Genomic DNA, 16315 nt, shown 5'->3' on the forward strand with positions numbered 1-16315 from the left:
CCCGCTAAATCAAAATACAAGTAAAAGGGAAGAGGGTCCACGCAGATGGTCGCATTCTGGAGGCCAGCAAAATCGGTTTGTTCCAATCATTGTTGCTTCAATCGAAAGAAGTGGAGACTATATATGTATCCCATAAACTTTTGAATTGACAAAAGAGGCTATAAACCTTTCAACAGGGCTTTTTCGAATTCTTCGCGGTCCACATCGGTTCCTAACTTTTTCAAAACTAAATCGAGTCAGAATCGCATATCATTTACGACATTCATTGACAGGAAGGTTTTAGTTTGCTTTGAATTACTTCAGATTTATATTTCATGCGAATCCATTATACAGGCATTAGTTTCTTCGTGAAGCCGGTGTCATCCCTAAGCCGTATTAGTGATTTTGGATTCATGAAATTACCCGATAAATAGAGAAAAAGAAAGAAAGGAGAATGATCCACCAAACCAAATTAAGGAAATTGGTTTTCGCTTCGCTATCCTATAAACTTATTTGGTGGGGTTTGACTCCACGTTCAAATAGAACCGAAACGAATCGAATAGAACCCTACACTTGTCGAGTAGCAGGTCGAATGCCGGAAACCTCATCGGATTTTCTACTTTTCCTGCTGGGACAAACCAATACACAGCACCTGGTGATCTTTTTGGCACAACCTCATCATTGGGCAAAAAACCAGTTCATCTCCACTCAAGAGGACATGGACATCCCCGAAAAAGCCGCAGCTAAAATTGCAGCTGTTCCGTCGCGCAGAGTCACTTTAAAAGATTTCGCTGCGGTCTCTCCATCGCATCGCCCGTTGCTGTCCGAAAATAATTCCGCTTGGTCGGTCTGCATGATTTGTGGGGACGAGGACGCTCCCAAATAATTGAAAGGGCCACAGGTTTTTTCGGCATTGGACCTTCCTTCACCGACTTCGCTCCAGCTGTTTACATGAATCTCCCCCAACCCTTTCTCTCTCTCTCTCTCTCTCTCTCTCTCTCTCTCTCTCTCTTTTCCCACAAGCAGAACTTGGGTTATATGATCGGCAATCCGGGTCGGGTAGGCCCCGAGGCATGCCCATTTGGAATGATTGCGAAGCGAAGAAGATGGAGCTTTCTCCTTACCAAAAAAAAGAAGATGGAGCTTTCTCCCACTAGCTCACGTGCACGCGATTGAAAAAGGTGGTGGTTTAAGAATCTGCCTTCACATTGCTCTGAGACTTCATATTGCAAAGAGACAAGCTCCCCATTGGCCCCTTGGAGTTGCTTATCAAGTGGAAAAACAGATGGTATGCAAAAGGGAGATGTTTGTATTAGAAACGCCGCCGGCGAAAATGAAATTTACTTGAAAACGCGACCTTGAAACCGATTTGCGGTTGGTGTCTGTGCGACACGATAAGGGTTTTTTTTTCTCTTTCGAGGGTTCGAAGACATCAAATTCCGTGCGCATGTTAATTTCGATGGTTTCAAAATGTCTTTCCCGGCATTCAAGAAGTCGCCGACCACTCGTGGAGATTGAAAACGCACATGCAAATTACTTCTAAGACTGAGCGTATTAGGAAGTGAAAGTTAGTTCACATAAGAGGGTTATTGATTTTAGGGTTATGCTTAAATGCATGCTCCGTTTTGTTTCGCGAAAAGTGAGTGATTTTGAAAATATTTTCTAAGAAATGATTGCTTATATTGCTTGCAAAAATGAAAGAACGGGGAATATTTCATCATTTGCGCAAATATTTGTACATAAATTATTATCGGTAATGAAAATAATTTTCCATTGACTTATTATTTGAAACAATACATACGATCATCCGTAGGAAAACGTTTTCCACTTCATTCATTTTTGTGAAACAAATGGAGCCGTAATAAGCACCCATGAAAATATACATGCATGCATGCATACGTACATTACATACACACATACCGTCTTTGTTTTTATTTTATTTTTGAGTTTGTGGGTTGTTAGGGTTGACTTTTGATGGTGTTTGCTGGCTTGAGGCATGACTTGGAGCCCATTCAAGAGTCAAAGCCCGATCTGGCCCAAACTCGACGGCCCATCAGCCTTTGTCAAAGCCCAAACAGTTGTCACTTCAACTTCAGCGTACCATCAGATAGAGCCTTTTTTTCAAGGGAAAAACACTTTCCATTCCAAGAATAAAATCAGACTCGTACTAATATGCCCATATATGAAGTGACCAGGCAAAATTTGACTCGATTTTGACCATCTATTGAAATATTTAGTCACATTCTGTCGTCGTGACTTAGCAGATCAACTTTGTATTACCTTAAAAGCAAAACTGCCTCAAAAAATAAAAAAAATAAAAAAAATTCTAAACCATACCCATTATGACATGAATTCTCTCAACTTTTTTTTTTGTCACAAGAACTTCAAAATTTATATAAAAACGATAAATTTATCTTAAGTTACAGTTTCATTCAAGATGGCCGTTAAGATTTTGAAAATCGACGACAACGGACGGTCGAATCCGACGTAATTTTAACAAAGTAAAAATGACGAAACAAAACATCCGACATGAAAAGATATTGTTTTGGACTGTTGTGTGAACTATAAAAACGTTTTTCTCTCTCAATCGCTGAAGGTGGAATTGGGGTAATAAATTACGGTCCTTCGAGTTTGGTATTTGCGGATATTTTTTTTTTTTTTTTTTTGGTCGAAACGGATCTTGCCATTTACGAAGATCAAAAGTTAAAAAAACGCCACTCTACTTCAGCTCGCCGATCTTGGTATTTAGTATTTACGTCCACATAACCAGTCATCGCGCTCCACGTGTCCCCATAATCGTCTTTGCCCAATCCCATTCATAACGGCTGATGGCGGTAAAAGAGCGCGAGACGAATTCTAGAGGTTTCGCTCGAGCTATTTAAAGCTGCGGAAACAAAGAGGCTACCGAGTGTGATTCCTCAACAAAATAGGCAGGGAGATCGATCTCGCCGGGAAGATCTTCACCTTCAGTTCGTCTAGCAGCTCTCGAGCTTCTGTCAGATTCCCGCAATCGGATCTCTCGGCAATCATGGTAAATTAACATCTCTCTCTTTCTCTGTTTTTGTTTTGTTCTTCTCTTTTCGGTGGTTTCTCTGAGGTTTTGATCTGCTAATTTGTGCGATTTCTAAGGGTTTCTTTCGGGGCCGCAATCTGGAAATCAGCTGCTTTGCTGATGCTCTGTGATTTTGTTTTTGCGATTGTCATACCGAAGGTTTTGGTCCTGTTGCTTCAGGGTACGGTCGATCGATGCCTTCTTAGTTTTAATGTCTTCTGAGTTTGTTAGACAGGTTTGAGGCTTTTGCGGCTAAATGCCGGCTGTATCAGCTCCGATAGGTAGTGAATCGACGGTTGCATGTAGGGCGATGAGGAAATCGATTGCATTCTGGGTTTGATTTGTTAAATTCAACGAGCAAGAGGCGGTGACCTTAACGGATAAATGATGTGTATCTGGGTAATGCGGGTTCTTTTAGTGGTTAGAAAGTATGGTCGATGGTGCTGATAGATCCATGAAAAGGGATGCGTGTTCATAAGGTCGCCATTCTTTTGCGGCAGTGAATTTGAATTGCGAGGATTGATATGCTTGTGCAGACAACATCCAGGCGTTTCGCGGATAGGAAGGTGGATAGGTTTGAGAAGAACATCACAAAGAGAGGAGCTGTTCCTGAGACAACCGCCAAGAAGGGAAAGGACTACCCTGTTGGACCTATCTTGCTTGGGTTCTTCATTTTTGTGGTCATTGGCTCATGTAAGTTCCCGTTCGATGTTCTGTTTATGAAAGCATTTGATCCTTATTTACTTTGTAAATCTGACCAGAAATTGAGTTAAGAGGAATGTGTGCATAGGCATGATCATCTGCATGTTTTTTCTTCTGTTCATTATTGAGAGAGTTGGGGGGGGATGGTGTTTGGTCTCATACTTTAATGCAATGTACATCTAGGTTAGAGGTGTTCGTTCTCATCATGTACGTCAAGTTTTAGGTTTTCTGTTCTCAAAGTTCGACTCTTGGCAAGCGATGTGGTTTTAGGCATAATAATGACTTTCTATATTGGCATGAACGCTCTCGATTGTCGTTTAGGTGCCAACACCTCTTCTGTCTGGCCAACTAGTTTTCACGGGCCGAGCTGGTGATGTTTGTAGAAAATGGAATGAACCGCTCTTCTTCCCTTGCACACTATTAGAGACTGTTTGGCAAATTATATGTGTTAGTTATTGCTCGCCCTGTCTAAACAAAGTCGAACCTTTTGCATGCACTGGTTGCAGTTTATGATTAATTGCAGGCCTTGATTATACATGGTTGTCTAGTTTCTTTCTTTAAATGGTGCTTGTGTTGATTCTTTTGTTGTGGAACAGCTCTATTTCAAATTATCCGGACAGCAACGACTGGGGGCATGGCATAAGAGCAACCTTTAAGGAAGGCCGATGGATGACTTTGTGTCGTGTCGTGTGATTTGTGTTCTCTCTTAGTTTGTAGGGAAGTGATTTTGCATGTACTTGACCAGTTGCTTTCGGAAACCCGTAAGTTGATTAATATACATCCAATTGTTTCGATGGTTCTCTCTGTCTCAGCTCTCATTGTGCTAGATCTTCGATAAGTAGGAGTTCTAGGTGAAGTTTTGTAATGACATGAAGGTGCATCAATGGCAATCAGCCATAGCCCTCTCGGAACGAAGGTTCTCGTGGAAGGTCTCGACTTGCTACTCGGAATGCCGGAAGTTGAAGATTGAAATGATTGAAGATTGAAATGATCTTTGACATAATAATAGGGAAAGCCTGAATTATTTTCTACAAGTGGAGACGAACGATTGCTGTGCAGTAATGCATACGCATTGAAACTTTTCACTCAGAGTTAGATCGAATGTATTTAGGAGTAATTTGGATAGTTGCGGAGAGTTCTTTTTGTCTTTTTGGTTTAAACATAATTGTGGAGAATAGGTCCGGAAGTTTGTCGCAGATGTATTCTCTCCTCCTCTTAGAAGATATGTTCTTGGGAAGATTTGCATAAATGTTTTCTTAACTGCAAAATTGCCTGGATTGCCCGAAAACATTTAATATAAACTTCCAGATCTAATCTCCACACTTCTGTTTCGGCCAAACAGACAAAAAGAACTCTTCATAGCTATCCAAATTACTCCTAAATGCATCCAATCTACTCTGAGTTGAAAGTCTCTACGCGTGTTCATAATTGCACATCTATCTTCAGTCTTCACTTATGCTTCACAATAATTCAGGTTGTGATTCTCTCCTCCTTTTAGAAGATGTGTTCTTGGGAGGAACTTTGCATTAATGGTCTGTTAACCGTCAAATTGCCTGGATTGTTGTTTAAAAGGAGGAGAGAATACATTCACGATAAACTTCCGAAAGACAAACTCTCCGTAGCTATCCAAATTACTCCTAAATACATCCAGTCTACTCTGAGTGAAAAGTTTCTACGCGTGTGCATTATTGCATATCAATCTTTGGTCTTCACTCATGCTTCACCAGAATTCAGGTTGTGATTCTCTCCTCCTTTTAGAAGATATGTTCTTTGGAAGAACTTTGCATCAATGTTTCCGTAACTGTCAAATTGCCCAGATTGATGTGAGTGGAAAGCGAATTCCATCAGGAAGCTTGACTAGCTGTCTTTGGGCATAAATTGCAGTCATGTCTAAGGTTTGATATTCTTTAGAAGCTTGAAAAGCATCATCAACTCAAACATCGATGGGAACCTAATTTCTAGAAGTTGCACTGTCACGACATGAGAATAGATTTTGATGAGAATATAGATGATCATCATAATTTTGAGGATGAGGTGCACTAGCAAGTGCTTTAGAACCAAGCAGGAGGTTGCAAACTAGGACAAAGTTTGGTTCGACGAGGAGCAGCGGCAATTGTGCTGAAATTATGTGCTTGTGCAAGTGAGAAAGTAGGGGTGTGCATGGTCCGGGTCGGTCCGGTCCCCAAATTTTCAAGACCACGGACCGGACCGGGACCGGTGGTCCGGTCCGGTCCGGTCCGGTCCTGGTCCCGGCCCAGTGGGATCGCTAATATTAGCTACTTATAAAAATCTAACTTTTTGAATACAATATGCTTCAATTGCATGTTAATTTATAATCTATACCCCCGGTTGAATAAAAAAAAACAAGTTGGAATATCATCATCTTGCTATGGAAAATAACATCACGTTAATGCTCTAGAAGTAAGGCTTCTAAATAGAAAAATATGAAGGATCTTGAAAACAATGTAACTGCGTTACTACATATAGTTTTGGCACAATAAAAGAAGATGAAAAAATTGAAGTAAATATAGGTAGTAAAACATAGTTAGCCTAATACAGGAAATGCAAAAAGAAAGCCATTTTTCACAAATCATTACGAACATGGAAAACAAAAACCTCAATCAATCACAAACAGATAAAAAGTATAGAAGAGAGAAACACTAGGTGGCACGAAGTTCACCGGATTGACATAATGGAAATCGAAAAAGAATATCAAGATTATGGCATGATTCCTCCAACTAACTGATACATAGTTGCACGGTTGCTTTTTCTGAGAATTCGATTTGTGTCATCGGGGGTGGAGTCGATTTTAGTGCTTGAAAAAGGGAATTCACTAGGTTAGAGTTTTACCGATGTACTGATACATAGTTGCACGGTTCGTGAAGATTATGTAGCCCTTGTAAATCGAGAACCTGCTTTTCGAGGAAAAAAGAAAAACGAAAAAGTTCTGCGATTCAATGATTACGGGGTTTTACCCGAGATCGAAGCAAAAAAGTGAGGATGAAGGCAAGGAGAGGATACGACGAGAGGAGCGACAAGTCGACGGTAGGCGGGACTGCAAGAAGAGCAAGCGGAAAGGCGAAGGCGAGACATGAGAGAAGAAGCGAAGGCGAGACGTGAGCGGAGAGGCAACAAGGAGACGCAAGCAGAGAGGACTTAAGAAAATTAGGTTAACTAGTTTATGTTAACTTGTTCTTTTTTTCTTTTTTATTATTGGATTATTTTGTTTGAAGTCAAACATTTCTAATTATTTTTATAATTTTATGAATATCTATATATATTTTGAACGGTCCGGTCCGGGCGGTCCAGCACGGTCCCATCCAGCATGGACCCGGGGACCGAATCGCCCGGTCATCGGTTCCATTTATTGGGACCGGGGACCGGACCGCCCCCCTCAAGGACCGGACCAACCCGGCCGGCCCGGTCCGGTCCAATTTGCACACCCCTATGAGAAACTCAATAGGAGTGCTGCTTTGCCAGCCACCTCAATCCTTTCCTAAATAGAATATGAACATGCCCTTCTTCTCCATTACCATTTGCATTTTGTTCGTCCTGGTGTCTTTGATGTTGCTGACTCAATGCCCCTTCATTCACATTGGAGGTGAAGTTGGGATGAATAAACAGAACGTTTTTTTTAGCCTCTGTACTCGTTTTTCCACGGAGAACACGACACTCGCGACTCTTGAAACTTTTCCTGCAACTAGAAAGCATAATTCAGCGGAATCTGGAAAGTTGTCCGAGTCAGTTCTGAATTAGGATGTCTTTCAGTTGAGTGTAGAACCTGCTTTGGTTACAACCCATTACGCTCCCGTGAGCGAACAACTTCGTACCTACCAACGTGTCATGCCAAACTCGTGTTTCTCGTTCCCTATAATTAACTCAGATCACTACTCCCTACCCAGTGGGCACATCCGCAATGGGCACTAACATCGAGAGCGGGGCGCATGGCGAAGAGCATGTCTTCAGGAGCCGGTACCCTGCAGTCCCTATCCCGAACTCCACCCTTCCGGATTTCGTTCTCCACGGCGCCGAGCTATATGCCGACAAGGTGGCGTTTGTGGACTCCATGTCGGGGCGATCCTACACTTACGCCGAGGTGGTTAGGGACACCAGGAGGTTCGCCAGAGCGTTAAGGTCGCTCGGCCTGAGGAAGGGGAGGGTGGTGATCGTGGTGCTGCCCAATGTTGCCGAGTACGGAATCGTCACTCTCGGAATAATGACTGCTGGTGGTGTGTTCTCGGGCGCCAACCCGACGATGCACGCTTCGGAAATTAAGAAGCAGGTGGAGGCTGCCGACGCCAAGCTGATCGTGACGGATGGACCGAATTACGAAAAGGTAAACCTTTCTCGCCGAATGCTAAAGTATACCGAAGGACAATGACGTACTCTAGACACATTGATCAAGCAAACATTTGTACAGTGTGTTGCGCCATTGCGCCATTGCGCCATCTTGCATCTTTCCCCAGTTTTGCAGCCATTGCGCCACTGTTCTTGCCCGCTTGAAATGAACTTGTTTCTGTACACTTCCCTTCATGGGTAGAGAACATGTAGTTCGTCTAGACTCCATTCACTCTGACCCAACAGGTAAAAAGCTTTGGCCTTCCCGTCATCATGCTGGGCGGAGAGCAAATAGATACGGCCACGAACTGGGACGATTTGCTCAAAGCAGGAGACCGGGCAAGCATCAGTACAGTAGAAGAGGATGTCGACCCAAACGATCTGTGCGCCCTCCCTTTCTCTTCGGGCACCACGGGGGTCTCCAAAGGCGTGATGCTGACTCACCGGAACTTGGTGGCTAACTTGTGCTCCACGCTCTTCAGCGTTCCGCCCGAAATGGTCGGTCACGTCACGATACTCGGCCTGATCCCGTTCTTTCACATATACGGCATCACCGGAATCTGCTGTGCCAGCCTCAGGAATAAGGGGAAGGTCGTGGTCATTAATCGGTTCGATCTCCGGGGCTTCCTCAATGCTCTCATCGCACACGAAGTCAATTTCGCGCCGATCGTACCTCCGATTATATTGTCTCTGGTAAAGGACCCGATAGTGGACGAGTTCGATCTCAGCAAGCTCAAGCTCAGCGCCATAATGACTGCAGCGGCCCCACTAGCACCGGAAATTCTCTCTGCCTTCGAGAACAAGTTCCCCGGAGTCCAGGTTCAAGAGGTGAGTAGCGATCACCGGCTATATAAGCTGGAGACTTGATCAGTTTGTGTGGCTATTCTCCACAAGATGAAATAGATATAAGGTCCGCAATCGGCTTTCCTTCTCGTTCATACTGCAGAAAAGTTCAACTCTTTTCTTTCTTTTCTCGCCTCCAGGCATATGGGCTAACCGAGCACAGCTGCATAACGCTTACCCACGGCGCCCCGGGAGAAGATCACAGCATCGCGAAGAAAAATTCGGTGGGGTTTGTCCTCCCGAATTTGGAAATCAAGTTCATCGATCCGGAGAACGGCCAGTCCTTGCCTAAGAACACGCCTGGGGAGTTATGCGTCCGGAGCCAATGCGTGATGCGAGGTATGATCCGATTAACTTCTTAGAAACACACCAACCGCATTAGCTCAACATTCATGCCGGGCATCTGAGCAATTGTGGTTCTCAGGTTACTACAAGAACGAGGAAGAGACGTCAAGGACCATAGACAAGGACGGGTGGCTCCACACTGGCGACGTAGGGTACATTGACGGCGACGGAGATGTTTTCATCGTCGATCGCATCAAGGAACTGATCAAGTACAAGGGTTTCCAAGTAAGACCCCGGTTCAACCTGGCCGAGGCCATATACAGATCGCCATAAAGTTACAGTTCGAGCTGTCCTATGCCAGTAGGAAAGATCACAACTTCCATTCATATTCTTCGATTAGGAAAAGGCGTTAACGATGCCGTGTTTGCAGGTCGCTCCGGCCGAGCTGGAGGCGATTCTCCTTACTCATTCCTCCGTCGACGACGCGGCAGTAGTTCCGTAAGTACAAGCTGTCAGCATCGGTTCTAATTCAATGTCTTTAGCCGTGGAAAAGGCCTGAACCATTTCCATGTCCAGGCTTCCCGACGAAGAGGCGGGAGAAATCCCGGCGGCATGCGTCGTGCTGAACCCCGGCGCCAAGGAGAGCGAGGACGACATAATCGACTACGTCGCTGCCAACGTAGCAGGCTACAAGAGGGTGAGGGCGGTGCAGTTCGTGGACGGCATCCCGAAATCTCCCTCGGGGAAGATCCTGAGGAGGGTCCTGAGGGACAAGATGATGCAGCACATGAAGATGAAGACGAAGATCAAGACAAGGGCAGCACCAATCGCGATCTGAAAACGACTCCTTGCCCTTCCATCGCCAAAGCCCCTGTCGTTTACCCTGTCATCCAAGAATCTCCGCCTTTTACTCTCTCTTTTCCCCCCCAAATTAAGGCAATATCAAAAGCAAATTCGTATGCTCCCTGTGGTCAAACTTTTTGAGGAGCCGTTCGGCCGAATCATGCATCTTTAGCAAGAGGAGCTTGCTTATTAAGTATCAAGTACAAACAAAAGGAGTAAAGCTAATCGCCCCTAGCGCGCCCACGTGGACCTGAACGATTCGACACGACCGTCGACACGCGCGATCATTAATTAAAGGTGGTGGCCCCGTCTTATCTTATGTTAATCTAAGCTTAGTGCCAACCTCACTCCCCGTAGGACTTGCCATTTTAATATTAAGCATGTTGAGGTCGATTTCCCCCAACAACAACAACAACAACAAAAAAAATGAAAAAAATATTTAAACTGACATTCTTTAATAAAGCGAGTGAGCCCACCACCTTTCACCTTAAAGCAGTGTGATTAGTGAATTGTTTGCCTCTCGTGGTGGACATGATTTCACAAAAGAGGATGGGAACGTGGACTCCCAACCATTTATGCCTTGGAAAGAACTTTTCTTATTTTATTTTGTGCCGAAGAAATGCAAGTTGAAAAGAGATAAAATCAAAAGGCATTGCTTGAATGCTACCGCAAAGCATGAAATATGTGCAAAACTAGGTCATTGACCTTTTAAAAAAGAAAGATTAGACGCTTCATCTCTTGGTCAAATGAAGGTTAGTTGTATTTTCGCACGAGCTACTCGATTAGCTACGGTACCCGATGCATTTCCTCAAAGATATTAAGATTTTTTTTTATAAGAGACTTTTTAAAAGTTAAGTTCTCTATTGTTGAAAATAAGATCGTTCAAAGTTCTCAATTAACCCCGACGGTCAGAAATCTCAAACATCGTTCCCGCATGTGGTCTTTAAAAAAAAAAAAAGGAAAAAGGAAAAAGGAAAGGAAAAGAACAGCGCTTGGGACCCGAGTCGACTCAGTCCGAGTCGTCGCGGGAAAAAGAATAAAAGAGAAAAGAGCGACTCCCATTAGTGGAAAAGAAAAAGAAAGAAACAAAGCGTCCAAAAACTGCAAGGCTGTCTCCAGTGGAGCTGCGAGAGAGAGAGAGAGAGAGAGAGAGAGCACAGTGCGTGAAGTGCCATGATTTTTTTTTTTCATTCTCTCTGCTCTCGCAGTGCTAAAAGCTGAGACTGACTGAGACTCTCTCTCTCTCTTCTTGTTCAGCTTTTCCTCCATTTGGCCAAGCACTCGCCGCGTGACCCCGAAGGCTTTACGCTCCGGTAAGATCCCCTCTCCCGGAAAAGCTCTTTCCCGATCTGTTTCTTCTCGGGATTGAGGCGCGACGGACGGCGAGCGGTTCCTGTTTCGCCGCGATTTCTGTCTTCTTCTTCGATTTTTTACCCCCCTCCCAACCCCCCCTCTTTTTGCCACTTTAGTTAGGAGAACTAAATCTATGGAGAGAGAGAGAGAGAGTAATGATGAGCGAGGTTGCTAAATCTGGCGAAGCGTCCGAGTTAGATGGAAACATTGGCGAGCCGCGTGAGCGGGAGTGAGTTCGGATTAGGTGTTCAGAGGGGGAAAAAAAAAGGTTGCCGTTCGGCTCTTTTTTCTTTTTGGTTTGGCCTTATCGTTTTCCATCTTATCATTTCTGAGCTGCGAAAACGGCAGCGTTTGCTCGGGTTGAAAGATCCTTTCTTGGAATCTGCAAAACAAAAAAAAGAAGCGCAGAGAAAAGGACCGCTGTGCTTTTCTTCTTCTTCTTCTTCTTCTTCTTCTTCTTCTGTTTTTGTCTATTGACTGTGTGATCAAAATCGTGCGGTAGAGTCGTGCCAGTGATGTTTCGAGAGCATGGACGAGCGGAAGGATCTGTTTCCGGTTCGGTTTTGTTGCTCCGTTGCGTTAATTTTTCATGCGGTGTTTTCTGTGCGATCCCTGACGGAGAAACGGTAGGTAAATACGAGGGGAGTTGTGTTTGGTCATCGCCGAGGAATCAATTGCTGTTTTACCACTCGGAGAGATGGGATTGCTCTTTGCTGTTGTGGTTTGAGGTTGACCATCTTTCCTTGTTGTTTTTTGCGGTTGATTGAGAAATTCTGGGACGACCGGTGACCGGTTCGTGTTTCGTTCCATTAGATGTCTGTGATGGTCGTCAACGTTTCTCCAATTGAAGACTTTGATTCTTTATAGGTGTGTCGTCAGCAGCAGCTGCGATTCCCGATCGGGTTGAAGAATAAGCATCTTGCACCTTTGATATGGTTATGGGAGCTAACCGTGTTCTGATGTTTTTAAACATCTGCTTCGGTGCTTCCCGTTTGTTTGACCATTTTTTAGTACCTCTGATACGCTAATTTCCTGCAAATACATGAACTTTTGCTTGGTTTCCTGCTGTTTTTTTTTTTTTTCCCCTCACGAAAGAGACGGTTAATCATGTATAGGCTAATGGATGTAGATCTGGCGCCTGTTGCTATTCCATCCATCAATAGGAGGTTACGGTGAAAGAAGTTGATGAGCGCAATTTCACTGATGGAGTGGAATGCGAAACCTCCTTTGCCATGGGATTGGGAAAATGTCATGGTGTTCAATTCAAAAGCAACTGAAACCTCCAAGCCACTGCGGGCAACTGATTGGGATATTGTGGCAGAGGAACTGATTGACCCTGGATCCTTATTTCTGTATGAGAATGGTGGTGGCAGCAGCAGTTGTACCAGCATTGATCCGGGTTACACTTCTGTGTCTAAGAGCTCGAAATCAGCTTCTGTCAATTCTTCATCTACAGAAGAATTGAAAATCTCGAAATTCTCTGTGGAGGCTCATGAAGGTTTTTCTCTGCAAAGTAGCAAGAAAGATTTGGCAATGAATGAATTTTCTGGAAAGTCACCAGCAGTTGAGTCTTCAGTCTGCTCTGGTGAGCCATTGCTCAGTCTAAAGCTCGGAAAAAGAATATATTTTGAACATGCTGTTGACAAGGACCATGTGAAGACCCCAGACCTTCCTTTGGTCGTGAAATCACCTGATACTCCAGCAAAGAGAAACAAGTCCAACTGTCTGGGCACTCCCCCACGGTGCCAAGTTGAAGGCTGTAACCTTGACCTCTCTTCAGCTAAAGATTACCACCGCAAGCACAGAGTTTGTGAGAGTCACTCTAAATGCCCTAAGGTCATTGTCAATGGTGTAGAGCGTCGGTTTTGTCAGCAATGCAGCAGGTAAAGCTTCTTATGGTCTTCGGATAGTGAGTAAAAGACATTAAGAAGTGACCGATTTTTCTTTTTCTTATGCCTCTGTAGCGATCACTTGTATTTAGTCCTAAGTGCAGAAGCAGCTATAGCATGACATATGAATGTATCGACTCTATCAATAACAAGAAAAAAGTAATAATTCAGTATCAAATGGTTTGGGATTAACTGACTACTTAATTTCTAACCTCAAGGTTTCATGGGCTATCTGAATTTGATGAAAAGAAGCGCAGCTGTCGCAAGCGCCTATCCGATCACAATGCTAGACGTCGCAAGCCCCAGCCAGATGTGGCCCAGTTGAATCCAGCTAGACTGTCTGCACTATTTTATGGTACTGCAATATATGCTTTAGGTATTTCTGTTGCATTGTCATTTCGACCCGTCTACTATAAGTGGAATCTGATTGTCCTTCAGATCATTATTGTCCAAATGGTTGAGTACATTGTTTTGACTCCGTTGTATGACCAGTGACCGCGTTAAAATATTTTCCTGTTTTAAGGGCATGGCCTTTTCAGGAAAGCTTCCTAAGCCGTCACTTGTATTGCTCGTATTTCTGTCAACGTAACATAGAAACTGCATTCATTTTGAAGCTTTTCACTCTGTCGTATGATCTTTGACTTTGTTTCAGATTTTATTTCCTCTGCTTGACGGCCCCTTTCTTTTGGAAGATTTCGGAAGCATCACTTCCACTACTGTTTATTTTCTTGAGTAGATGCCAAATTCACACGGAAACTCTCTGGTGTTGCTATTGGTTTGGAGTATATGATTGAGATATTAACTGTGATGAGCTTACCGAGTGCAGTGTAAGCTAACATGAGAATATTGTTACAATGGTCCCCTTATCCTTTATAGTATAATAAATACTACTAACTTTGGATAGTTCCTGCATCCCTCTAGTGGAAAGCTCTATCCTGCTTGAAATTGAGTTTGGATGGCCTAAGTGAATATGTGCTCTCCCAGAGTCCTTTTGTCATTGATTGGCCCCAGATGTGGGACTTCAGATCAGTAGTTTATAGTGCTACTTCCAATCTAATAGGATAGAAGTCTATGAACTTTTAACTACAACTCATTTTGATGAAGATATTGAACTTAACCTGGATTGCGATAATAGTTGATATTGGCACTGATTTCAGTTGGATGTTGAAGATTTAATCTATCACCTATTCTTCTATCTCCAATACTGATGTGCTGTGCAGAAGGACCCTGTGTCCCCTTTTCATCTTATGTCGTCCGCATGATCTTCGTTTGATTGAGCTTGCATCAATAAGATGGCAAGTGCTAGATAAATTGGGTAGAGTCAAACGCATCCAAGCACCTTTGTCTTCAACGCCACATGCCATGCACGAGGTTACATTGGTTTTGTTCCTTGCATAAATATGACATGCTATCTGTACATATTTATCCAGGTGGGCTGCAGCAGTTGAATCCAGTCTTGAGCAGAGGTCCAGCTATCCACACCAGGTCTGCTGATAGTATGAAATGGGCTGACACACAGGCTACTAAGCTCATGGAGAAAGGTCCGAAGCTTCCAATTATCAGAGGTGTTGGTGAGTGTATCACTATCCCAAGCAATGTGATATCAGACACCCTCAAGTCCACTGGATTGGGGAAAGGTCGTGACGAACTTCTATTATTGAAAGGCATGCCAGTCAAAACTATTGGTGGAGGTATGATTTGCTATATTTTTGTTCTTTACAACTAAGCAAGGTAGCTTTTATTTTGTAAATTAGAGATGATCTAGCTGAATGCACTATCAATAGATTTTCCAAACTATGTTCCTTATTTGACATTAATGTGGTCTGTTAATGGAAAGAGATCACTATTCCTCAGATCAGTTGGATTTGCTCTGCATTTGCACTTAAACCTTACACATTCTCAGCAGACCATATTTATGATTTTGATTCGACAGAACTTGCACGCTTGCTCTGGCAACTTGTTTCTACTCAAAGCTTTTTTGTCAGTATCTTTAGATTAGAGTTCTGTTAATTTTCAGATAGCTTTTCTAAATTTGTTTTTGCCATGAAGCTGCTTAGATGATTGAGGAGCTTCACATTCACACTGTTTGATATGGGACTGCACAGATTAATGCATGCATGGTCTCAAAGTTATGTGAAAAGTCATGAGTGCTACTTAGATATAGTTTGAATGTGACAGTCGTACTAAAATTATTCGAGCAGTTGTGTTTCCTTCCCCATATTTGTGACTGGACTTGCTACTTTTGACAGGTTTAGGGGAATCTCTGGCATCTCCCAATTTGGACGTATCACAAAGCATTCAACGTGCTCTCTCTCTTCTGTCAACTGATTCTCATGATCCAATTAGACAAAAATGCACGCCACATGAGCATTTTGTTCATGCAAATAACAATTGCATGAGCGCAGATCAGCCAGCGATGTATGCCTTTGGCCAAAGCTCAAGGCTGGCTTCATCTGGATACTGGCAAGCTGAACAGCAGCCGAAGCAAGCCCAGACACACATCTTGAATCCTCGCAACGAGAGCAGCATCATCAACTTTGGCGGCAACGGTGTGCAAGAGTGCCTACTCTCGGAGGCACGGCAAGAATTTAGCTTCGATTCCGTCCAACTGAACTGACTGCGTGTGGGCGTTTGAAACTGCATTTTCAGGTGAGCGAAATGCAGTCACGTGCAGATTTACCTCCTGTGGGGACAATGCAGGGCCATTGCTAATCTAGAGCTACGCTAAGCCATATTTGCAGGTAATTGCAGCATGCGGTCATCTTTCTTGTGCCGGCGCTGTCCATCCAGCTCCATTTTCTCAGGTCAGACTTGGTGATGGGGTGAAGAATAAATGGTTGGGAAGCTCCTTCGGCTATCAAGTGACCTAAATGCGCGGATTCCATGAAACCTCATGTAAAAAAGGAAAAAGCCGTGGCTGACATGTCTGGTACTCTCGACGTTTGCAAATGTTGGCACTTGCTAAGCACTTTTTGCTTGGAGAAGACTGCTCGAATTGTAACTTGCTATGATTGTGCTTGCGCTTGGTAGA

General features: G+C 43.7%; 3 protein-coding genes across 9 annotated transcripts; all 3 read left to right on the forward strand.

Annotated features, from left to right (window-relative positions):
- Positions 1-2823: 2823 nt before the first annotated feature.
- LOC115749421 (stress-associated endoplasmic reticulum protein 2-like) lies at positions 2824-4527 on the forward strand. The gene is made up of 3 exons (XM_030686235.2): positions 2824-3010; positions 3568-3724; positions 4330-4527. Exons 1-3 carry the CDS (start codon positions 3008-3010, stop codon positions 4374-4376), a joined length of 207 nt encoding a protein of 68 aa, XP_030542095.1. The 5' UTR covers positions 2824-3007; the 3' UTR covers positions 4377-4527.
- Positions 4528-7581: 3054 nt separating this feature from the next.
- Positions 7582-10115, forward strand: LOC115749394 (4-coumarate--CoA ligase-like 1). Its single transcript, XM_030686197.2, has 6 exons — positions 7582-8069; positions 8318-8899; positions 9055-9253; positions 9339-9484; positions 9630-9697; positions 9776-10115. The coding sequence occupies exons 1-6, from the start codon at positions 7650-7652 to the stop codon at positions 10035-10037; spliced, it is 1677 nt and encodes a 558-aa protein (XP_030542057.1). The 5' UTR covers positions 7582-7649; the 3' UTR covers positions 10038-10115.
- A 1028-nt stretch (positions 10116-11143) lies between these two features.
- LOC115749395 (squamosa promoter-binding-like protein 10) lies at positions 11144-16194 on the forward strand. Of its 7 annotated transcripts, none has more exons than XM_048281452.1 (6): positions 11144-11355; positions 12511-13278; positions 13503-13639; positions 14715-14975; positions 15534-15933; positions 16026-16194. In XM_048281452.1, exons 2-5 carry the CDS (start codon positions 12581-12583, stop codon positions 15899-15901), a joined length of 1464 nt encoding a protein of 487 aa, XP_048137409.1. In that variant the 5' UTR covers positions 11144-11355; positions 12511-12580; the 3' UTR covers positions 15902-15933; positions 16026-16194. The 7 variants fall into 7 exon arrangements, with proteins under 7 accessions (XP_048137409.1, XP_030542058.1, XP_030542060.1 ...); XM_030686198.2 differs by having other exon boundaries at positions 12525-13278; XM_030686200.2 differs by having other exon boundaries at positions 12525-13278; positions 14715-14855.
- The last annotated feature ends 121 nt before the right edge of the window (positions 16195-16315 follow it).

This window comes from Rhodamnia argentea, chromosome 6 (genome assembly GCF_020921035.1).
Source record: "Rhodamnia argentea isolate NSW1041297 chromosome 6, ASM2092103v1, whole genome shotgun sequence".
NCBI classification, from domain to species: domain Eukaryota; kingdom Viridiplantae; phylum Streptophyta; class Magnoliopsida; order Myrtales; family Myrtaceae; genus Rhodamnia; species Rhodamnia argentea.

Bases quoted from the DNA above. Each gene is read 5' to 3' on its own strand.
- LOC115749421 (XM_030686235.2), top strand. The intron at 3,725-4,329 runs GTAAGTTCCCGT...GTTGTGGAACAG, and splicing joins TTTTGTGGTCATTGGCTCAT to CTCTATTTCAAATTATCCGG.
- LOC115749394 (XM_030686197.2), top strand. From the start codon at position 7,650: ATGGGCACTAACATCGAGAGCGGGGCGCATGGCGAAGAGCATGTCTTC. The intron at 8,070-8,317 runs GTAAACCTTTCT...CTGACCCAACAG, and splicing joins ATGGACCGAATTACGAAAAG to GTAAAAAGCTTTGGCCTTCC. The intron at 9,254-9,338 runs GTATGATCCGAT...TGTGGTTCTCAG, and splicing joins GAGCCAATGCGTGATGCGAG to GTTACTACAAGAACGAGGAA.
- LOC115749395 (XM_048281452.1), top strand. From the start codon at position 12,581: ATGAGCGCAATTTCACTGATGGAGTGGAATGCGAAACCTCCTTTGCCA. The intron at 13,279-13,502 runs GTAAAGCTTCTT...TCTAACCTCAAG, and splicing joins TTTTGTCAGCAATGCAGCAG to GTTTCATGGGCTATCTGAAT. The intron at 14,976-15,533 runs GTATGATTTGCT...TACTTTTGACAG, and splicing joins AGTCAAAACTATTGGTGGAG to GTTTAGGGGAATCTCTGGCA.